At 32.4% G+C, this 23262-nt stretch overlaps 3 protein-coding genes across 5 annotated transcripts; 1 reads left to right on the top strand and 2 right to left on the bottom strand.

Moving 5' to 3' along the window:
- Positions 1 to 1735: 1735 nt before the first annotated feature.
- LOC140885013 (transcription factor HBI1-like) lies at positions 1736 to 3451 on the top strand. Its single transcript, XM_073291928.1, has 5 exons — positions 1736 to 2090; positions 2192 to 2374; positions 2489 to 2623; positions 2707 to 2901; positions 3014 to 3451. Exons 1-5 carry the CDS (start codon positions 1848 to 1850, stop codon positions 3077 to 3079), a joined length of 822 nt encoding a protein of 273 aa, XP_073148029.1. The 5' UTR covers positions 1736 to 1847; the 3' UTR covers positions 3080 to 3451.
- Positions 3452 to 4532: 1081 nt separating this feature from the next.
- Positions 4533 to 7449, bottom strand: LOC140880523 (tubby-like F-box protein 5). 3 transcript variants are annotated; one of them, XM_073285051.1, is made up of 5 exons: positions 7179 to 7449; positions 6320 to 6684; positions 6131 to 6218; positions 5545 to 5674; positions 4533 to 5465 (listed from the first exon to the last, which is right to left on the bottom strand). In XM_073285051.1, the coding sequence occupies exons 2-5, from the start codon at positions 6665 to 6667 to the stop codon at positions 4793 to 4795; spliced, it is 1239 nt and encodes a 412-aa protein (XP_073141152.1). In that variant the 5' UTR covers positions 6668 to 6684; positions 7179 to 7449; the 3' UTR covers positions 4533 to 4792. The 3 variants fall into 3 exon arrangements, with proteins under 3 accessions (XP_073141152.1, XP_073141151.1, XP_073141150.1); XM_073285050.1 differs by having other exon boundaries at positions 6320 to 6679; XM_073285049.1 differs by having other exon boundaries at positions 4534 to 5465; positions 6320 to 6691.
- Positions 7450 to 11176: 3727 nt separating this feature from the next.
- LOC140878944 (phosphopantetheine adenylyltransferase-like) lies at positions 11177 to 18162 on the bottom strand. The gene is made up of 9 exons (XM_073282569.1): positions 18004 to 18162; positions 17826 to 17884; positions 13862 to 14040; positions 13717 to 13788; positions 13121 to 13180; positions 12646 to 12740; positions 12279 to 12348; positions 12094 to 12190; positions 11177 to 11387 (listed from the first exon to the last, which is right to left on the bottom strand). The coding sequence occupies exons 3-9, from the start codon at positions 13982 to 13984 to the stop codon at positions 11374 to 11376; spliced, it is 531 nt and encodes a 176-aa protein (XP_073138670.1). The 5' UTR covers positions 13985 to 14040; positions 17826 to 17884; positions 18004 to 18162; the 3' UTR covers positions 11177 to 11373.
- Between the last annotated feature and the right edge of the window lie 5100 nt (positions 18163 to 23262).

Raw genomic sequence — 23262 nt, 5'->3', positions numbered from 1 at the left:
AATAAAGATAGCGGACTAAAACTGAAATCTGAAAATATAAAAGACCAAAATCGCAAAGTGACAAGCATGCATGACTAAAAAAGCAATTTTTCGTTTTTATAACTATTTTAATCTCTCAATAACATAAACTAGATCCCAGTCCTTAAAAGTCCATAACAAGTGATTCTATTTATCATTGGGTCTGGATAGATATAAAAAATCTTGACTGATCGATCCCGTAGAAAATCAAAAGAAAATATAAATATTCATTCCAAAAACAAAAACATATATAAATATTTACTATAAATAAATAAATATATATATAAGTATGTAATCAATGTTTGTTCCCATGTATAGGTTATGATAGTTTTATTGCATGACCTTTTTGGTAGGTTTTTATTAGGAAAGATATAATTTTTGGTCTTATAACAGCTTATATGTTGTCTTGTGAGTTTTCAACTATTGTTGTAGTCTTATAAGTTGGTATTTATTTTCAATTTTGGTTGGTGCTAATATGATATTAAATATATCTGCAATATCTGACACCACGTCAATAATTTATATGTCACTTAATCAATTTTCAATGTCTCGTTATTAATTTCTAGCATAGTAACAATACTCCAGTAAAATTGATTAAGTGACATTTCAGCATAGTAACAATACTCCAGTAAAAATGATTAAAACTGCAAATTGAAACTCACATCACGGTAATTTGATCATGATTTTTTATATTATTTTTAACAACTAATAAATCTCAATAGGAGGTTGCACCATTGCCAATTTGGTACAATGGGAATTGGCAATTGGGCTACCATTCTACAGTTTCAACTCATATATCCCCATAATACCCTCACATTTATCTTCTATTCTCATATAATTATCGATACATTTTATCCACACACACATATTTTATGTGTGTTCAAATATTTAGTCAATTTAGTCTAAGAATGAGTTTTATTTGTGGAATATAGGATGTACAATGTTTGCACATAATGTAACGTTAAGTATGATATAAAACTACATTTGTTACGTCCAAAACAAAACTTAGGTTTTGAATTTGAAACCGCGTTGATGAGAAATTCAATATATATGATATATCACCCCAAAAAAAGCACTTACAATACATGTTATATTTAATCCAAGAAATTGTGTACCCTTGTTCTCACCATTTTTGGCATTTCACGAAAAAAAAATTGAACAAATTACAATTGCGAAAGTTGGATTTTTGTTTGCGAAATCTGGTCATGCCGCGATTTTGTTTATCTATGTTATCAAATTTCAATTTTAATCATGTAATGTTTTTTATTTGGCAATTTTACTCCATTTTCATTGGAAGTGCATGTTGACGTGATAGTATACAGTATGCACATCAACGTCAATCAGCACTGCATTGGTTTCATATCAGCGTCAAATGAAAAAAAAAACTACAATTGCAAGAAAAAACAAACAAAGATATATTAGAGATTAAAACTGAAATTTGATAACATTGCAAATTAGAAAAGAGACAAGTTGACATATCGAAAGAAAAAAAAAAACCAAAAAAAAAACAAACAAACAAACAATTTTCCCATACCAATTATACCTTTCTCAGAAACTTATAAGAGCCATTAAAGTTTCAATTTTCGGCGATAATTAAAATAAACAACTTTTTTTAAAATTTTTAAGATATCGGAATTTACGTGAGAGGTTGAATTTGAGCACTTATAAATCCCTTTGACCCCTCATTTTAGCCTCAGATTCCAGCGTCCCACACACAACCAACCAGTCTCCATCAAGCTTACTACTAATTAACACTTAGCCAAAAACTCAACAATCTCCATCTCCACAGCAACACCATCTCCCAAGAAATATCCCACAAAGTTGATTTCATGGACGTCATGAGCGTGCTCGAAAACCGAAACAGGACGCTCCGACGCCTTTGTCACCAGCCGAACAATTCTTGGTTGCATCAAGAAAACGATCAGATGAACAACATACATTGCGTAGTTGATCGCCAAGAAATGGTCTCCCAATGCTGGCAGAAAGTGAAGCCCGACAACGAATCGTTCGACGCAACCGCCGGCCATGCCGCATTCGCTTCATGTTCAATCAAGAAGAGAAAAGCTGCCGAGGTATTGTATTGTATTGTATTGTATTGTATTGTATTTTCTGTTGATTTTTTGCATGTAGGAATCTTTCAAAAAATGCTGACTTTTTGTTGTGTTCGTTGCAGTTTGATGATGAGGAATCGGGGGACGTGAAATCGGAGATCACTGCGAAAGCTGATAAAGAAACTTCAGCAAACACTTGTTCTAAGGCAAGTTCAAAGACTAATTCCGAGGTTCAGAAACCTGATTACATTCATGTTCGGGCGCGACGCGGCCAGGCTACCGATAGCCACAGCTTAGCAGAAAGAGTATGCATCAGTTCTTGAAAGATTGATAGAAAATTCGAGTTGGGATTTCGAGATTTAGCAACTTTTTGGTGGAAAGATCATGCTTTTGATTGAACATGTACTGATATTTTACAGGCAAGAAGGGAAAAAATCAGCAAGAAAATGAAGTGCCTGCAAGAATTAGTCCCTGGATGCAACAAAGTTACTGGCAAAGCTGGCATGCTTGATGAAATCATCAACTATGTCCAGTCTCTACAAAAGCAAGTTGAGGTATATATTAACTACCAACAGATGTTTCGATTTTCTCTTTGGGTCATTTTCTTGGATCAATTCAGTGTTAATTTCTCTTGCAGTTTCTTTCCATGAAACTGGCTGCTTCAAATCCAAGGTTCGACTCCGGAATCGACAATTTATTCGCCAACTCGACGTGCTTTGATTATGATCATCTGCAGCAGGAGGGAGCAACAAGTTGTGGCCGTGGCACAGATATGGCATTGGATCAATCTCAGATGCTCCCTGATCCTTTTCTCGATTCTTCTTGCATCCCTGTAATTTCTTGAACTATGACTCGCTTATTATCATTAATTTTTTCAAAAAAAAAAAAAAACATTTCAGTTTTTGGTTTAAACTTATTCAAGAAAGACATTATTTCATTTGCAGCAAATACAGCAGCTGCCTGGCTGGGATTTTGATTGGCAAAGCATGTTCAATGCCGGCTTTCATTAGCTAAAACATGTTTCTTGGCTACTTCTTTTACCAGCTTAGATATCTCTGCTTCCCATACCGATTTGGGTCGAAACGAGTTACCGTTATTTTATCGAACCCGCGAGCCCGATCCGGTTTGATCTTCTCACTTGGATTGGATTGGAGATTAGTTAGCTGCAGCACAGACATTCTTTTGTCACAGACAACCTCCTCTCCTAATATGTTTGTATTGTCCAAAATATCAATGTGCACATAAATGTAATTCATCTGTATCACCACATCCATAGTCCATAACTTGTTATATGTATCCATTCATTGAAAAATAAATTATATCATTGATTTATATATTTTTTTTGTACCTTTGGATATATGAGTTAACAGAGAAGATTGAAGTTTGAGAAAAAGGGTAGCAAAGCTTGCAAGTGGGCACAAAGAAAAAATTGGAGAAGTGAGTGACAAGAAAAGGGTGCGTGGAGTAGTTATTGTAAAGTGGGCCAATTTTATTTGTTGCTTGTTAAATCAATTATCTTTTTCTTTGCACTTGGAGTACTGAACTGGACCACTATCACCAGTACTTCTTGTGTTGCATGTGACCACACACCCTAACTTGTTAGAGGACCATGAAAATGCAAGATTATTATGGGAATTTCACCTATTTTTGTAATATTCTTTTTTATTTTTGATAATTTATAATTAATTAGATTGAATTCTGGGAAAAATAAAAAAAAGCAAAAGAAAAAGGTGGGGTGGTAACAGGCATATCAAAAATGGTCTCCATAAGTGAAAATGAAGGATTAATACCCCTATGGCCGTGTTCAGCTGTTCACAAATTTGTAATATGATATTCCTAAACAAGTTATACTACATGTAAGATGAAGATTACACATATGATCATACGTTACTTTTAAAATTACAAAAATAGCTCACATATACTAATGCAAACATCATTTCATGAAGATAGTTTTGTATTTCAAATGTAATATGTGACCGTGAGTATAACATTCATGGTTCATGTAACCAGAAATGCCGTAATACCCCAGTTTGTACAAACATCACCCAACAATGTCCTTCACACGGATATGATATCAAATGCATGTGCATGCAATACATCCATCAATATGTCTACGGTACGCATGAGCTAAGACACTAACGACTGAGAAAATAACGTCCCGAGACATGTGTTGCTTAAACATCAAGAGCCAGATCATTAGCAGATGGCAGATGGCAAAGAGGAAAAAGTTTTTCGCAAAAGTCGACTTTAGTTAGGTATATATAACACAAGCTCCTCTCAGAGTCTCAGTCTCATTTATGGGCATCAACATCTAGTCATGGCTCACAATTCTGGTACTTTAACATGTCATTTGGACACAAAGGTGCAATTGCCCAATAAATGATGATTGAACACTATGATTCTGAAATAAAAGAATAAAGCAACTTGAATTTCAATTCCTATAGTGCAAAGGCAACCATAAGCACATGACCCAACATTTGAGCAGCCTTCAATGAAAAGAATAGGAAGACAACATATTCAGTGCGGCATGATATATGAGACATTCAAAAGAAGTTGTGGAATCCGAAAATATATTATTAAAAGTGTGTCATCCTCTGAACTTCCAACAGATTAACAACTCTATACAGCTAAGCTCTCGACTACAACATGCCAATGCAGGGTGGAAGTTACCTTCCATATTGGAAATGAACTAAAAGAGTCCATGATCACCAAAGTCCGCCAGGTTATTCGCAGGCTGGTTTGGTATCGAAACTGCTCAAGCAGATTGCAAAGGCCTGAAATGCAGAAATTGGGTACCTATAATCCATGGTAAAGATGTCTTTCCCAATCTTTCCAAATTGCAAAATGACCTTTTCTTGTTCAGATGCAGGCACATTAAGCCAAGGTTCAACAGATGCTACAAGCTGGAAATTTTTGACAGACGCAACAGTGACACGACCCTTAAAGTTCAGGCACCAGCATTGCAACTGTTCATGCCATCTAGGCGACTTGTTTTTCAGAACAAGAGCCTCTACATGTTGGGGTTTTGATGCAGGTAAATTTGAGAGACTGGCCGAGCTGAAATCTGCAACAGGCTCCTTTCCTTTTGAAATTGGTACGAAGGGAGACTTGTCATCGACACATTGTGAAAATGATGTTGGTGTTGGTGCCATGCCACCTTCTTGTATTGCAGCGACAGGAACTGAATGTACGACACAGTTCATTCTCCTAGGACCTCTAGTCCGAAGAACATTCAGTTCGTATGAAATGGAGGACACAACATAATTATATGCAGGTAATCTTGGAGATACTTGCTTAGCATGGAATCTTCGGCTTTGTCGAGCGTTAGGCTGAACCGAGGTATCATTTGGAGGTTGGCTACAATATATGGTGAACTTGGTTCCAAGAAAATTAGACCTGATTTCATCATTTTTCATTCAGTTAACACCAAACATCTAACACATATATCTTTGACAACTGAGAGGAAAAGACTTACCTAAGTTTTCCAACATAGGTGTTGCTGGCTCGAGAAAAATCATTAGCAACCAAAGAGATAACAAAATCTGTGCTTGTTGCCCTTCTGATCTTTTTTGCAGTCAACAGTAGTTTATCATTCTCATCCTCAGCTGGAATTAAATCACGCAATAATTAGAAGAATTAGCCCTCTATATTTACATATAAATGGATTGAAGCACTGAAACACATGTAAAATTGCGCAAGAAGGCATGCCTTAAAATATAACTAAATAATAAATATCAAAGTAAAAAATCTGATGTTTTGTGTTAAGCTCCGCTATATTTAGTGTATTTGACACTAGCTAATCAAGTGCAAAAACTAAATGTATACTTTCCAAATCAAGCGACGGAGGTCAGTGTCAAGTGACAGGAGAGGTGAATATTAAAAAACTCCTCAAAAGTCAATCATAATTGGTCCATTGAATGTGTACTTTTCCAAATCAAGCAAGAATGCCAATGTAATACTGCATCTTTTCAAAATTTTATGATTCATCTAAAGACTGGATTCATGAAGCTCCAAAGTCAGGCTATAGAATATTCAGGAAAATTGCAAACAAGATGACTTACATGGGGTCAGACCAAAATAAAGTCGGTATGTGGAAGTCGCACGATCCCTCTTGATAAAGCATTGTATTGGTGCATCCCGTGGCCCCGGCTAAAATACAACAAGAATGGGGAAAACATCTTAATTAATACGATAAAATAATCATCATAAAAAACCAAATCAAACAAAACTAAACAGATGTTGAAAAAGACCTGCTTTAAAGAAATGGGAAAGGTGAGCCTCCCACATTCTTCAGGAGTTTTCACAATTTCCTTCGTAATATCCCTCCAAGATCGACAAACCGATGCACAAAAGACGACGACAGCTCTAGCAGGCCAAGATGTCTCACTCTCTTCAACTCTTCGAATGATGTCCAAAAGCAACTCAGGTGGTAAATTTGCCCACTGTCCTTCCTGCATTGGCTCAAAGGGACCTACATCAGGAGCTATAAATGATCTGGTGCGGTTGCTCCAATGCTTCGCCTCAATCCCTCTCCTTGAAATGCCGCCAATCCCATCTTTCATCTCCTTTAGCTCCCGTACAATGCTCTTGAGCGGCATCTTAATCAATTACTGCACTATACCCTTCAATTAAGTAGATAGTACCGGACTTTAATTTAGAACAAATTGAATGAAAGTGATCGAAAAATGGTCTTTCTATAGGGGTATAGGGCAGAGAAAAAAAAAAAGAATCAACCATTATTTTCTTCCATTTTGGCAGCTGATTTGTAATTCCAAAACAACAGATCCCATTTAGTTATTTCTACCACTTTCGGCAATAAATGGCCAAGAAAATCACATATCTATAACTACGTAAAAACAGATCAAATGCTAACCACTCGAAAACCGATGAGAAACATGATCCCAGAAAAGGACAAATGCAAATCTTAAACAATAATCGACATCTACCACAAAGACATCAAATTAAAGGCAGCAGATCACCACAAAATTCCAAATCAGAACCGTGCACCTAGGTGGAAAAAAACAAGCTTTCGAATGCCCAAGCAACGCAAAAAGATCCAATTTTTTTCTCAAAAACCCAGATAACAACATCCAAGAAACTCACACTAACCTCGAGAAAAAAAACGAAGAACCAAAGATGGAGTCTTGAAAAATCCAAAGATCGGGCAAGGGCATAAACAGATCAGAGGCAAATGGGCAAATGCAACCCCAGATTGGCTTCACAGATTCATCTACATTTCTCACCACCCAGCAAAAAATGAGCGCCCGCCGCCCGCTTCCACGCCTTGCCGGAGAGAATAGCAAGCGGTGACCAAGATGTGGTAGTGGATAGAAGACAACAGCTCCTTTTCAAGAAAGTGATGTATTGTAGAGAGAGTCCTCGGCAGCACCTGCACGCCTTGGTTCAGCTGTATGCAAGTATATATCATGGTGAAATTGAAAAAATATTACAAAAGTTAACAGTAAAAGTTAGATTTTAAGGCAAAATTAATAAAATATTGCTAAAGTTGTAGTAGCAGTAAAAGCTAGATCTAGGGACACTTTCCAACTTTAAGATTTTTCTAATTAATACTCAGTTTGTAACATTATTATGAAAATTTTAGAGAATTAAAAGACATTTTTTTAGATAATATTTGAATAAATTGAATTTTAGAGCCTAAAGAAAAGGGAAATGGTAAACTAAAACTTTATTTCTTATCTTAATATAATTTTATATTTAAAAGTTATTTTTCGCCTCAAAAATCCATAATTCGACTTCTATGTGATTACTGATTATGTAGAGAAAGATTAATTTATATTAACTACTAATTGTAATGACATGTTGATGATATTATCATTTTAAAATAACAAAAATAGTACATAGACAAAATATGTTTGTATTTTTGAAAATACTTATTGATAAATGAAATGATGACTTTTTATGGAATAATCTTACGTTTTTTCTGGTTATTAATTGCTTTTTTTTCAAAAGAGTGGGTGGTAGTTGCCATCTAATTAAATATATTAATATACAAAAATAAAATATGGATTTTAAGGGTAGATTTTAGTAATCTTGAGTTCATCTAAATGATTACTTGAAAATAATTTGTATAGCCCAAATCAAAATCCAATTGGTTCGGAGTGAAAATACATAATTTTTATAATGCTTTTCAAATAATTTTGAAATTGTGTACAAATTTTCTCATTTTCAAGTAATTTTTTTTAAAATAAATATCTTAATAGGAAGAGAGAATCTTGTATGATCACAACTTCTCTTTTTTGCTATTCCTTTTTTTAAGCTCATATGATTAGTTATGTCATGTGTGACATTAGATTTGAATTTAATGATTTTAATTTCTTTAAGTTTGCATGCGTTGATGCCAAGATTTCTTTGCAATCATTTTCATGGATCATTTAAACCTACCTATGCAGGCATTATCCCTATGATAGATCTAAGGGTTATAATTTATCAATACATGCGGGGTCCACTAAAAAATCATGAACCCCACATTTATTGATTAATATTAATCGCCAGATGCATGGTATAGGTAGGATCTCATGTAGAGCCGTCAATTTGGGTTAGGCACGTCAGGTTGGCCCAGCCCGCCACATAATTTAAATGAGTTGGGTTGAAATTTTTTCAACCCAACAAAAGGTGGGCCTAGATGGGTCAACCCGCCAAGGCCCGCGACCCGCGCGGGTTGATCCACCGCGGGCCTAGAAAATTATTAATTTATTTTTATTTTTATTGTAATATATGTATTTTTTAATAAAAGTTGTGAATTTGTCTTGTTTTAATTACTTTATATAAAATTTACACACATGAAATCAATAATTAAAATTTTTATTAATGTGTTTTTATTAATATTCATTTATAATTAATTATAATATTTTTTATTTATTTTTATTTGTCGTGGCCAACCCGCGGGCCGGCCCGCCTAACCCGCAACCCACCTTGGGTTGGGTTGGGTTGAGGATTTTCAGCCCGCCAGGATGGTGGGTTGGCCCGCCATCGACCCGCCAAAAGGTGGGTTTTTGGTGGGCCGGCCCGCCCTGCCACGGATTAACCCGTTTGACAGTTCTAATCTCATGATAGATCAAAGAGTTATAATTTATCAATACATGTGGGGTCCACTAAAAAATCATGAACCCCGTATTTATTAATAAATATCAACCGCTAGATGCATGGTATAGGTTCTCACTTACCCATTTTCATATCCATTACATTTTATAGGATTTTTCTTTTACAGGTTACGAGATTGTAGTTAATTTAGTGAGATAATTTTCTATCAACTCGACATGTGGAAAACTCTATTTTATATGTAAAATTTGTTTTTTTTTATTTTCGATATTTTCACTTCTTATTATATATTCACTACCTTTAATTTTGTTGCAACTTGCTATTTTTTGTCCGAATTATTAAAAAATCATGTTTCTGATTAATTCAAAAAAAAATTAATATCTGATTAAAATAATCACCTTTAGAGTTTTTTTTTTAAAAAAAAATGGACAAAAGTTTGAGTTTTAAATTTTAGACCGTGAGATTTTGTGTCGATTGTGAGTTTGGACATTGTCAATGGTGTGATTATTTCATAATCACGATGAACCAAAGCAACATCAATGTTATCTTTAATTGGCGAAAATTTTGGAACAACCCAACTTTATATCTTTAATTTAATCAAAATAGTATTTAAAAAAATGTTCACTTTTTTAACTTTTTTATATTGAATTAAGATAAAATATGGTATAAGCAGTCGGATTATTCTATGCTACACCTAAAGTACTTCTCCCTCCATAATGTGGTCAAATATCAATCATTGGATCATCAAGACATATGTCAATTTCCATAAAAATATATGGGTCCCACGTGATCTGATGGTGTTAAAATAGGAGAAGAAACACTTCCGGTGTAGCATAGACTAACCCCAAGCAATCACATTCATCCCCTATGCATTGATGACGTCATCTAGGTAAAAAATTATACTTTAATGCAATTTCTAAGGCATCTTATGTATTCTTAACTTTATTTAACATCCGTAAATTTACCCTAAGTTAATAGCTGAAGATCTCGAGAGCCAAAATTTTTTGTTATGGTGATAAGAGTGAGATCTCAAGACTTAAGTATTTTGGGTTCGAAACTAATTAAACAAAAATCATCTGACTCATCTACTTTTTGTTGTATTTAAAAAAAAAAATCAAGAAATCAATCAAGCCTATGGAGACGTTGGTGACAATTTATAACGTGAATTATCATGGAGATGTTAATTCCAATTTTGATCCAAATGGATTTTAAATCAAATTCACTCAGATCTTTCTATTCGAATGTATCCATGAGTTGCGTTTGAATGTAAGAATTTAATTTGGAAGAAGAGATTTGATAAAATGAATATGAGATAAGTCCATCTTGATTGTATTTCAAATCAATCACAATTACTAATCACCTATGTAAATTAACATGAGAGTTTATGGACCAATTAATCCAAGCACGCACTTTTAAGTTTTAAGCATTTTGAAAACACAAATTTATTAAAATTACAAAAAAAATATTGAAAAATTATTTTGAGATGAAACTGTCCACTCATCCTCAAACGTCGTCGCTTTCGAAATGGATAAACAAATAAACAATAGGGGCATTGTGCCTTCTGAATGCCAGCGAATACTCGATATAACCTATGAATACCATTACTATGTCTCATGATATATATTTATATATATAATAATATAATATTAACATAGTGACGAATATTTTTTCTATGCCTTCGGTGTGAAAGTGATTTACCACTTTCTTGTGGCAGACTGGCTTCAAGATTCTTAATTTTTATTATTGGATGCATTAAAATCTAAAAATAAACACAAGAAATTAACAGTAGGTCGATTTGAATTTTAATGCTGAGTTTTATTTTACTTTTGCATGTTATGAAATCTTATTTTAGAGTGAGGTTAAAATTTTGAGGGTATTGTTTGGATATATTTTTTTTAAAATAAAAAGTGATTATGAACTTTTCTTTACAAAATTTTTCAGACTTCATGTTCCACGTAAACAAACATTTAAAAATACAAAGCAGAAACAATCATGTTCTCCCTCTTTTTGTAGAGAATAATTCTGTGATAATATATTTTAAAAAAAAATCAAGAAACCGGTTGACGACGACCCCTACTCCAGCCGTTGCATACTGATACAACTAGACAACGTTGATCTTGAAATTGTGGAGATGGTAAGTAGGAGAGCATACTACAGTAGTTTCAAAGTCGTTTACACAAGAAAATTAGCATGTAAAATAAATACATTCAGTCTATGTGAAATATATACACTCTCTCAGAATCCATCAGCTGCTCAACTCTGCAAATTTAAAAGATGCCCATGTCAGGGAATAAGTTAAGAAATGAAAACCTTTTTGCCAGGGCTTCTGCTTTAGAGTAAGTGATAAAAAGTGAGTATATATAATAAAGCAAGTATCTGCACAACTTGGTTAAAAGTTGAAATAAGTAAATGGTGAGACTTGCAACTTCTTAGGGTTCATCAAATTTGCCATTCTAAGTTGAGTATGTATTGTATGCACATTTTATTTATAAAAACACAATTAGCTGCATATATGTTATCTAACTTATTTTATAAAATTGTTGATTATATATGTATGTATGATATGTATAAATTGCATGAGTAGCACCAAGTAAATCTAAATCTAAATCTAAAAGAAAAATGCACAGAAATATATGCATACACACATGCAAATTTATGAATCAATATGAACACACGGATGTGTGCTTATGAGCACACATACACTATATATATATATAAGCTCTCACATGCAGCTGGGAAAATTGTTAGGGAGAACAAATATGTGATAAGAGTATGTCAATGTATTTAATAAATATGCCTAAGTTAAAGAGAACACCTTTCTACATGCTCATTGATTCCAACTTCTCAGTGCTTAAATAGTTGTTTTGAAAGCAGAAGCCCATGGTCGGTTGCAAATGGATCGAAACACTTTTGGTAAAGCAGAGCAAGAAAACTGAAAAAAAAAAAAATGAACTCCAACGCATACCTTTATGTTGCAGCTTCAAAGCCTCAAGTCTTCTTAATGTTGTAGAACTCAATTTGTCTACACCACATTCTCCAGGGACTAAATCTACTACTTCAATCTGAAGGAGATACACAACATTTTTAGTTTTAAAAGTACACAATAAGTTAATAACGAAACATAACTTGTGTGATTTTGATATATTAAACCTTTAGTTGAGAAAGACCTCTCTCTGCCCTCTTCTTATTAACAGATAGTCCACCAAGAAATGTTTCCTTGCTGTTACCAAGTAGCTTTAGTAATTCGTTGCATGACACTTGAAAACAAATTTAACCATGCAAGTATAGGGTCTAGTGTATCTAAGCAAAAGCATTTAGCTCGAGCAAGATTTATAAGGATCATAGGCCATCAAGACAAGTCTAAGTTCATTAAGTGAAGGGAGGTAGCCATAATAATCGGATCATCACAAAGTAAAGCTAAAAAAATATAGATATAGAACCGTCATATTTTTTTCCCGCAATTAATAAACAGAAAGAATAATGTGTAATTCAAATTGTTGTGAGAAAAAATATGGACCTGACAATTATAGCCTCCAGATTCTCATCGATGATTGAAGGGCCATAGGGATCAACAATGGGTTCTACTTGCACAACTATCCCTGGTTTAACTGACTAAAGGGAAAAATTAAAGAGAGAAATAGTCATTATGTTCATCAAAAGTTGAAATTTCTGCAATCTTAACATACAGTAAAAATGATACACGGTAAAGTGTTTCACGGTCTCTGTGTAATCAATCAAAGTCCGTTTGTTCCACATTTATTAAAAGAGAGCCTTCATAAAGTAAAACACAACATGCTTTCACATGTTAGTATCTCAACAAACATGAAGTATACCAAATATGCAAACAACTCAAACCCAGTATCCAATTGCAAACGCCGTCAATCACGCAGCCATGATCACAATGCACGAAGGAAATATGTTCTCTGTTGACTCGAGAATAAGTAACTTATTTCATGCTGACTGTAAGCATCTTCTTCATAAGTAATGCGTACCTTTATGTAACCCTCAACATGCTTCATTCTTTGTTCAATTGGCTCTATGAGATTAGCATACTGCAGATAGAGCTTAAATACATCATAAATTTGTCGATTGCTATTGAATAGAAAGAGCATACACATATAAATCACAAGGAAAATAAAGCACATGCCAACCCCCCATGTGACCGTTCTACAGATCATAGTTAGCTTTCTAAGAAGATCACATGAATACAAATAAAAAAACCTACCTTACACATCAACTATAAATGAGATCAACAAAAATGAGCTTTAGTCAAATCAGACTTTTGTTACCACACTTGATTTTTCCCAAAATTGGTTAGTAAGAAATTCATTATCTTCTATCCACAACACATGCTAAGGTGTCTCAACTGTGACTGCAACTCCCAGCAGCATTCGACTACTAATTAACACAATGACAGCAACAAAGATTTTATAACCAGTTAAATATTAAATCAAAAAACTCAGAAATGGGGTGACTGGCGAGGCTGGTAAGTTGTAACCTATTGGCGATCACGCTCAAATGAAACAATTATCAAATGTATTGACTACTTTGTCAAAACAAGGGACTATCAACTATTTAATTTGAGTACCTTCTTTTTAGCTAACATAGGACCATCGCAAACACCGACCACGACACGGTCCCTCGCCACCACCGCCGCAGCCTGCAAAACCAGATTTCCGATGATCATCCGATGATTGAAACATAATTGAAACAACGCGCATGGGATCACGCACCTTGAGGAATTGGCGGTGCCCATCGTGTAAGCGGTCAAATGTTCCGCCGATAACCACCGCGGCATATGAATTTGGAAGTGAAAAGGGGGAATAAGGGCCCAAATTATCGTCTAATATTGCCATTATTTTCTAATGGAAAAGGGGGAATTGAAAAAGGTGCGATCTTTGCGCTACCTAAGCTGAAAAGTAGCAGTAGACAGAGATTGAGAACCAATGAAAGGGACCGACAATTGGGCCAGGTGCATAGTCAAAGCACTCCTTTGCTTCAAGCATAACTTCTAATTAAATTCCATTTTTATACAAGTAACACAGCTTCGTTGGGAGATAAATTTGGATATAAAATTTGAAAGCTTAAAAAAAAGGCTTAAATAAGTTTGATTTTTTAAAGTTTTTATATTTAAAAAAGCAAAAAATCAAAAATTTAAAGTTTTTATATTTAAAAAAGCAAAAATCATTTTGATGTTTGGATAAATATTGAAAAGTGTTTTTATTTAAATTTTTAAATATAGTTAGAAGCAAAAGCTCAAAAAATTAGAAATTTGAACTTTTAAAAAAACTTTTTTAAGTGTTCTTAAAAATTGTTTTTGTAACCAAACAAAACTATTTTAAGAAAAGTGCTTTTGTTTTTTTCGAAAAAAAATACTTTTATCCTCCAGCTTCTCAAACCAAACGAGCTTTTTATCTAATTATGTTGATTTCATCTTTATATTATACATGAGTTGAACATTTTTTATTTAATACCTGTTAGAAGTAAAGCAGTATCGAATAAATATTAAAAAACCAAATAATGTAAAGATATAAAAAGTATAACATTGAGTCTATTGAATCAATGTATTAAAAGGCAACACTAATGTACTTGGAATATATTTATGTTAAGAGTATGAGCAGAGCATAGGTCCTGAATGAACATGGTAGTAAAATATATTAGTTTAAATGATGTTGTTTAACATATATTTGTAGAAAATAGGACAATGGAAGTCAAAAAAAAATTGAAAAATTCCTCCTTCAATGGAAAGAAATTTGAACTAATTTATTGCGTTGTTTAACTATGATTTAATTGTAGTGAGCGAATATGTGATCGGGGGAATAAAGGACATATGATATATATACAGAAGAATAATAGTAAGTTTGTAAGTAGTAATAGTAATGCAAAATTAGAAAATACCTTGTCATATCTATTTACTCACAAATGTATTAGCAAGTACATGTTAAAAAAATTTAACACGATGCTTATTCAGTGAAGCTTCATTTTTACCATGCAGTAATGAAGTTTGAAACAATTATTAAATACTTAGTTAGTTACAAATTATTACAGATATTGATTGTCATATAAAAATATAATTTTTATATATATTTGTTGTATATTTGTGTTGTGGTAAACTAAATATCAGTATCAATCTTCACAGATAGCACAATTTTTTTTAATCTATACGAAAGCTAAGCGTTGATTATAAGTTTAATAATTATAACTCCAATAACATTTGAAAACTGTAAATGTTGTCGTTAATTTTCAAAGTATTGAACAATAAATCTTTTGTGAATCTTAGTTGAGAGAAGGTTTCATTATAAATATTTTTCGAAGGTTATTCCCAAAAAGATGACATCAGTTTCATGATTTTCGGGTACTGTATTCAGTGGCTGATTTTTTTATATTGAAATTGTGTTCTTACACATATCCAAACAAGATAACTATAGCACAAAAACTATATGGATAACTTCAGAAATTGATTCTGAGTTACAGATGAGGTTTTGTTTTTCCTATAAAACAATGTTACTCTATGTAATTATATATCATGGAATATTGTTTGTCCATTTTTTAGATCGCTACAAGTGGCAGGAGATAGCATAGTAATACGATGACTCAGATTTTGAACTAATTATTTAATATTTGTAAGGTAACAATTGTCAATAGTTGCTGCTGAGTCATTTATCCACCATTAAATCCTCAAATCATATCACGGCATTTGTCAGAAATATAATAACTCATCAACCAGAAAATTGTTTTTAAGTACAATTTATCTTATACATATTTCCACAGTTAGTTACTTTAAGAAATAACACATTCGTGAATTTTCTTTCTTTCTTAGAAAGCACAAATTTGGTTTATACATCGAAGACAATGAATTACGAAGCTTAATGTACTTGTATTGATTGTACACAATGTCAATACAACTATTTACTCCAGAAAGAAATAGAAGAAATGATCAGAAGATTTTTGTCAAACCAAGCATGGGCCTTTCTGTTACGAAGGGTGCTTAATATGGAAGTGAAGCTTTCGCTTCTGTTAGATTATGCAGGCGCTATAGAAACATAAGTCAATGCGAATAATATGCATTCTGCTTAATATGTACAATTAATAAATAGTAGAAATAGTTGTTTTGAAGTATAAGAAGTGTTTAGTTGTAAAATATATGTAGAAACTGAGTATTACAATGTATTTTGCAAACTAATTGGTGTTCCTGTTGATCTGTTGATGTATCCTGTCGTGTTTTTACAGTTGGAAATACATTTTGTATCACATTTGAATGTTAGAAGGACTATGTTTTGTTTTTCAGCCCTTGTTTTCTAGTTGAGCAGATGTTCTGTCCTTACACCATGAGAAGTAGAAAAGATCAAGATTTTCCCACAGAAAACATAGAAACTTTTTACCCGGTTAGCTGATATGTTTATAATTTCAAAAAAAGGAAATTGTTTAGGATTTATTCCTATACCTACTGAGTATAGCTGGTAAAATATTTTGATGCATTTTAAACATGGTACTGTTGTGAATATATGTAGCTTAGATTGTACTTGTGTAGTAAACTGTTTTTATGTATGCTACATCCATCATCTTATTTCATTTTGTTTTGTTACTTGTCAGTTATTATCTTAGTTCTAAATATATTACTTGGTTTTACCAGAAGGTGTTTCCTTCATTTTGAAATTCAGTATTAGTTAATCAAATATATTGAACTATTAATACCATTTATTAAGTAACTTCCCTCAGTAAGAGAAGTATTAGCTTCAATGAGTTGCATATCAACAGTGTCATTAGTAATTCATCATTTGATAACATTCGAATGGGATAATCTTAGGTTAAATTTTATAATGGTTAAGCTGAATTCATTGGTTAAATTATATGTTTAGATGACATTGGGTTGGGTTGAGCTAAACTTTAAAATCAACAGTTTTTTTCGCCAAAGTATTGAAATTATGAGTTCATTTTATTTAATTCGATATACATCGACAATAAAAAAAATCATATTATTTTAAATTTTTTTCGACATTTAACTATACTAAAAGCAGTAGATTCTAAATAACTTTGCAGATTCAAAATAAGTTCAAAATGAGGTTTGGTTGTGTCAAAAGAAGCAGATTGAAAATAAACCTCAGCGAAGTGAGAAATAAGAAACTAAAACAAAAGTAATAAATATTAATTTTATTCAGTTAAATCAGTTCCCATTACTGTTAGGTTAGATTTAAAAAAAATACATATTTAGGTAAAGCACATAGGGAGAAACCGAGGAAAAAGAAGCAAGTATAAGAAAATATCACATGGGGAGAAACCTAGGGAAAACAAAAAAGTATAACAAAAGCTCATTTGAAATGGTAAAAGGCTAGCTATACCCATTAGATCAGTTTTGCGCAAAACAAGGAAGACGGAAATTTACAGTGAGTGTTTTCCAACCCTTGAATATATAACACCCTGAAGGTTGGTCGAAATTGCAGAACATCAACCGTAGACACCTTTTTTCCAAGAGCAATGGAGAAAAAAGATCTTAAAACTAAACAACATTCAAAACAAAAAAGAAAAAGAAAGACGAGATGAAAACCCGTCTTCCGTTTCGCATAGTAGCAAAGCCAAATAACCGCCTTTGTTTTTTTAATTAAGTAAGCAAAAACTTAGATCTACAAACACAAGAAGCAGATCAAATATGAAAACAAGAAAGAAAAGAGTCCTAAAAAGAAGACGAGTAGCCCAAACCTGTAGCGAAAACGCTCGAAGATCTTCAAACCAGCGAGTAGACCAAACACAAAACAGATCTGAAAATATTTTGAAATATATGTAAGCAAAACAAAGAGAAAAATAAATAAAAAAAAATCGTTACCTTCCTGTAGTGTTTAAACCAAAGAAAGGAAAAAAACACAGACAAAATCGATACCTTTATGCAATTTCGGAGTGAGAACAGAAGTGATCGGGGGATAGAAATCCAAAAACGTAAGAAGTTGGAGAGATAGGAAGAATAATCGATGTGGAGAGGAAGCAAAATAAATAAACAGGCAAAACAAACCTAAAGGAAAGCAAAGTAGGTGGGAAGGAGATAACGACCGACACATCAACTAATCTATCCTTTCACGGAGCCAAAATAAAACGCATTTGTTTTGGCCAGTTTGGATTTGGTAGACATTTTTTTAAAAAAATACTTTTTTAAGTTATAATTTTTTGCTTTTGAAAAAACTTTAATGACTTTAAAAAGTGCTTATTTGGTCAACCAAACATTTTATTAAATGAAAAACACTTAAAAAATACTTTTTTTGCCTAGCTTTTGAAACCAAACGGAGTCTTTGTGTTATTGGGAACCGGAAGGAAACATACCTAATTTGAGTTATTCCTCTTACTTAATAATAGATAATAGATAATAGATAATAGATATATAAATATATATCATGAGACATAATATTTCAGGTGTATATATTGTATTAGATATGAGGATGAGTGGCCAATTTCATCTCAAAATAATTTTCCAATATTTTTTTTTTTTGTAATTTTTATAAATTCGTGTTTTCAAAATGCTTAAAAGTGCGTGCTCGGATTAATTGATCCATAAACTCTTATGTTAATTTATAGGTGATTAGTAATGGTGAATGATTTTAAATACAATCAAGATGAATGTTATATCATATTCATTTTATCAAATCTCTTCATCTAAATTAAATTCTTACATTCAAACACAATTTAAAATAATTTCAGATAGAACGATATGAGTGAATTTGATTTAAAATTCGTTTGGATCAAAATTGGAATTAACATCTCCATGATCATTTTCGTAGTCTTCCATTCAAAAACATAGTCCGATATAAATTGTCGACCAACGTCTCCTTAACCTTGATTGATTTCTTGATTTTTTTTTTTTTTAAATACAACAAAAAGTAAATGATTTTTGTTTAACTAGTTTCAAACCCAAAATACTCTTGAGGTCTCACTCTTATCACTTAGAACAAAAGATTTTGGCTCTAGCTATTAACTTTGGGTAATTTATGGACGTTAAATAAAGTTAAGCCTTAGGAATTGCATTAAATTATAATTTTTTTCCCTAGATGACGTCATCAATGCATAGGGGATGATTATGACTGCTTATACCATATTTTATCTTTATTCAATATAAAAAATTTAAAAAATGACATTTTTTTAAAATACTATTTTGATTAAATGAAAGATATAAAGTTGGGTTGTTCCAAAATTTTCGTCGATTAAAGAAAACATTGGATTTGAATATCCTACTGTGGCATCCCCACAATAGGGGATGTTGTGGGGGTAAACGCTATCATTTACCCCCACATCCCAATTTTTTTTTTTTTTTCAGTTTTTTTTCTTTTCTTAATATATTTTAACTCGTCTTTTTTTTTCCTTATTTTTTGGATTTTATTTCAAATTTATTCTATATCAAAATATTATTTCTTTATATTTTGTCATATATATATATATATGTATATTTATTTTTCATATTTTGTGTTTCTCTTAACCGAATTTCTTCTAAAATCGATATAATTAAACCGAATTAAATATGGTTCGTTCGGTCGGTAACCACATTAAACAATTTAGTTTTTTTAAAATATTTTAAAAATAAAAATTATAAAATTAATAATTGAATATGTTATTTTTATGATAGTAAAACACATTATGCTTGAGATCATAAAAATTTAAAAAAAATATTAAATGTATAAACATTAACAAATACTGTATAAAAAATCAAAATATAATTGATTATTTATAATTATGTTAATTCGGTAAATCAATTTTTTATGAAAGCAAGAAATCAAACCCAATAATTAAAATTTTTTAAAAAATAAAATCAAATTTTTTAATTAACCAAACCGAATTTTTGGTTCGATTAGTAATTAAAGCACACAACGTATAAATTATTTATTTGGGTTTCTATATTAACAATATTTATTTGGTGCATTATTATGTAGTATTGAAATATAAATTATAAGAAAGAAAAAATGATATAAGAAAATTTGACAAAATAAAAAAAAATTAGAATGTATAATAAAAACAAAAAACAAAAAAAAGAGAAAAAAAATCCCAAAATTTTAGCAAAAATAAAAACTCCAACAATGAAAAAAAATTAAAGAATCAAAAAATATATTTTAAAAAAAAAGCCAAAAAAAGGGGGAAAAAAAAAAAACAAAGTGGGCTGTGGGGTAGCGTTTACCCCCACAGCATCCCCTACCGTGGGGATGCCACAGTATGAGATCCAAATCCGAAAACATTGATGTTACTTTGGTTCGTCGTGATTATGAAATGATCACACCATTGAGAATGTCCAAACTCGCAATCGACACTAAATGTCACGGTCTAAAATTTAAAACTCAAACTTTTGTCCATTTTTTTAAATAAAAAAAAAACTCGAAAGGTGAATTTTTTTATCAGATATTAAAAAAAATGAATTAATTAGAAACATGATTTTTTAAATAATTCGGGAAAAAATAGCAAGTTGCAACAAAATTAAAGGTAGCGAATATATAATAAGAAGTGAAAATATCGACAATAAAAAAAATTTAATATATAAAATAATAATTTTTCACATGCCGAGTTGGTAAAAAATTATCTCACAAAATTAACTACAATCTTGTAACCTGTGAAAGAAAAATCCTATAAAATGTAATTGATATGAAAATGATTGCAAAGAAATTTTGGCATCAACGCATGCAAACTTAAAGAAATTAGAATCATCAAATTCAAATCTAATGTCACACATGACATAACTAATCATATGAGCTTCAAAAAGGAATAGCAAAAAAGGAAAATTGTGATCATACAAGATTCTCTCTTCCTATTAAGATATTTTAAAAAAAAAAATACTTGAAAATGAGAAAAAATATACATAATTTCAAAATAATTTGAAAAACATTATAAAAATTATGTATATATTTTCACTCCGAACCAAATTGATTTGGGCTGCATAAAATTTTTTTAAGTAATCATTTAGATGAACTCAAGATTACTAAAATCTACCCTTAAAATCCATATTTTTTTTTTGTATATTAATGTATTTAATTAGATGGCAACTACCACCCACTCTTCTGAAAAATAAGCAATTAATAACTAGAAAAAACGTAAGATTATTCCATAAAAAGTCATCATTTCATGTTTATCAATAAGTATTTTAAAAAATACAAACATATTTTGTCTATGTATTATTTTTGTAATTTTAAAATGATAATATCATCAACATGTGTTTACAATTAGTAGTTAATATAAATTAATCTTTCTCTACATAATCACATAGAAGTCGAATTATGGCTTTTTGAGGGGAAAAATAACTTTTAAATATAAAATTATATTAAGATAAGAAATAAAGTTTTAGTTTACCATTTCCCTTTTCTTTAGGCTTTAAAATTCAATTTATTCAAATATTATCTAAAAACGTCTTTTATATCCAAATTTATCTCCCAACGAAGGCATGTTACTTGTATAAAAATGAAATTTAATTAGAAGTTATGTTTGAAGTAAAGGAGTGCTCCAACTATGGGTAAGTTCGATGTTACCGTTCAAGGGTTCATTTCAACCTACCTTTACAGGCACTATCCCAATGATAGATCTAAGGGTCCTCATTTAACAATACATGCGGGGTCCACTAAAAAATAATGGACCTCACATTTATTGATGAATGAGGACCGTTAGATATATGTCAAGGCAGTGCCTGTAAATAGGTATTCTAATTTTTTAAAATTGTCAAAAAAATGGGATAAGGTTGCATCACCAACCATGGTTAACCCTTATGTCTGAAAAATTCAAAAGGCCAAACATTCTTCCCGCGTCATCGTTTGGGCTAATTCACCATCAACATTCACTTTCCACCAAATATTCCCCTTTTCTCGCATAGCGTCTCCTCGCCATCAACATCCGCTCACTAGCCCTCCAACTTTACGGCCGACAATCACCGACCCGCCATCTTTTCCGATCGTCACTCCCGGGACTCACCATCAACATTCACACTTTGCACAAGATTCTTCATCTCTGGCGTCGCTTCTCCTCGCCATCAACGTCCACTCACCGGCCATCCATCTTTTCGACCATCGCTCACGGGACCGCCATCTGTCCGACGTGCCATATTTTCTAAAAAAATTATTGAAAAACCCAACCATGGTTTGTACAGAAGTTACGCAGATTGAAAAATTATATTTCCCACGCAAAGATTCCACTCCACTTTTCTCTCGTGAAATAGCTTCTCCCCACGCCCGTTGCTCCGCTGCTCCCACTGTACACGCTGCTGTTAGACCAAGGAAAGTCTTCAAACAAATTAGCAGTTTGAGTTATAATAATATAGGTTATCGGGTTTTGGTTTTCTATGCACCTGGAGTTATATAGCAAGAAGCAAAAGATTGAGAAACTCATAAAATTTCTTAGGCATGTATACTACATGAGTTTTGTCTTTCCCATTTTGGATTACCTTTGATAACGGCGTATAGAGATCGAAGTTATAGAGATCGAAGTTCTGGTGCTGATATCAAGAACTCAATTGTGTTATATCGATACTGTAAAATTCTTGATATAAAACTCGAATGGGATGATGGGTGTTTGGTTCTTGTTTTATATTGTTGGAGAAAAAGACTAGGAAAGTCAAAAGTAGGTAAAAATATTTTGGGGTAAAAATACTTTAGATGCATTGCGTACTCATTTATCGATTTCAACCAATTTACATGAGAGTTAATTCTTGAATCATGGCTTAGATTTCTTTTGTTTTGAACGTTTTTTAATTTCCGACTAATGGTTCACGGCAGTGCCTGGAGAGGCAGCATCGACCGAGCCCCAACTATGCACCTGGCCCAATTGTCGGCCCTTTTCATTGGTTCTCAATCTCTGTCTACTGCCACTTTTCAGCTTGGTTAGCGCAAAGATCGCACCTTTTTCAATTCTCCCTTTTCCACTAGAAAATAATGGCAATATTAGACGATAATTTAGGCCATAATTCACCCTTTTCACTTCCAAATTCATATGCCGCGGTGGTTATCGGTTGAACATTTGACCACTTACACGACGGGCAACGCCAATTCCTCAAGGTGCGTGATCACATGCGCGTTGATTCAATTATGTTTCAATCATCGGATGATCATCGAAAATCTGGTTTTGCAGGCTGCGGCGGTGGTGGCGAGGGACCGGGTCGTGGTCTGTGTTTGCGATTGTCCTATGTTAG

The sequence above is a fragment of the Henckelia pumila genome, chromosome 2 (assembly GCF_033568475.1).
Source record: "Henckelia pumila isolate YLH828 chromosome 2, ASM3356847v2, whole genome shotgun sequence".
Lineage (NCBI taxonomy): Eukaryota > Viridiplantae > Streptophyta > Magnoliopsida > Lamiales > Gesneriaceae > Henckelia > Henckelia pumila.
This window is presented reverse-complemented; position numbering and strand designations above follow the sequence as displayed.

Coding starts and splice junctions, on each gene's coding strand:
- LOC140885013 (XM_073291928.1), top strand. CDS start 1,848: ATGGACGTCATGAGCGTGCTCGAAAACCGAAACAGGACGCTCCGACGC. Junction 2,375..2,488: donor GCCACAGCTTAGCAGAAAGA/GTATGCATCAGT, acceptor GATATTTTACAG/GCAAGAAGGGAAAAAATCAG. Junction 2,624..2,706: donor CTCTACAAAAGCAAGTTGAG/GTATATATTAAC, acceptor TTTCTCTTGCAG/TTTCTTTCCATGAAACTGGC.
- LOC140880523 (XM_073285051.1), bottom strand. CDS start 6,667: ATGCCGCTCAAGAGCATTGTACGGGAGCTAAAGGAGATGAAAGATGGG. Junction 6,219..6,319: donor TTCCCATTTCTTTAAAGCAG/GTCTTTTTCAAC, acceptor GTTGTATTTTAG/CCGGGGCCACGGGATGCACC. Junction 5,466..5,544: donor ACCTATGTTGGAAAACTTAG/GTAAGTCTTTTC, acceptor TGATGAAATCAG/GTCTAATTTTCTTGGAACCA.
- LOC140878944 (XM_073282569.1), bottom strand. CDS start 13,984: ATGGCAATATTAGACGATAATTTGGGCCCTTATTCCCCCTTTTCACTT. Junction 13,181..13,716: donor CTATGTTAGCTAAAAAGAAG/GTACTCAAATTA, acceptor CTCTATCTGCAG/TATGCTAATCTCATAGAGCC. Junction 12,349..12,645: donor CTGGAGGCTATAATTGTCAG/GTCCATATTTTT, acceptor ACTTGGTAACAG/CAAGGAAACATTTCTTGGTG.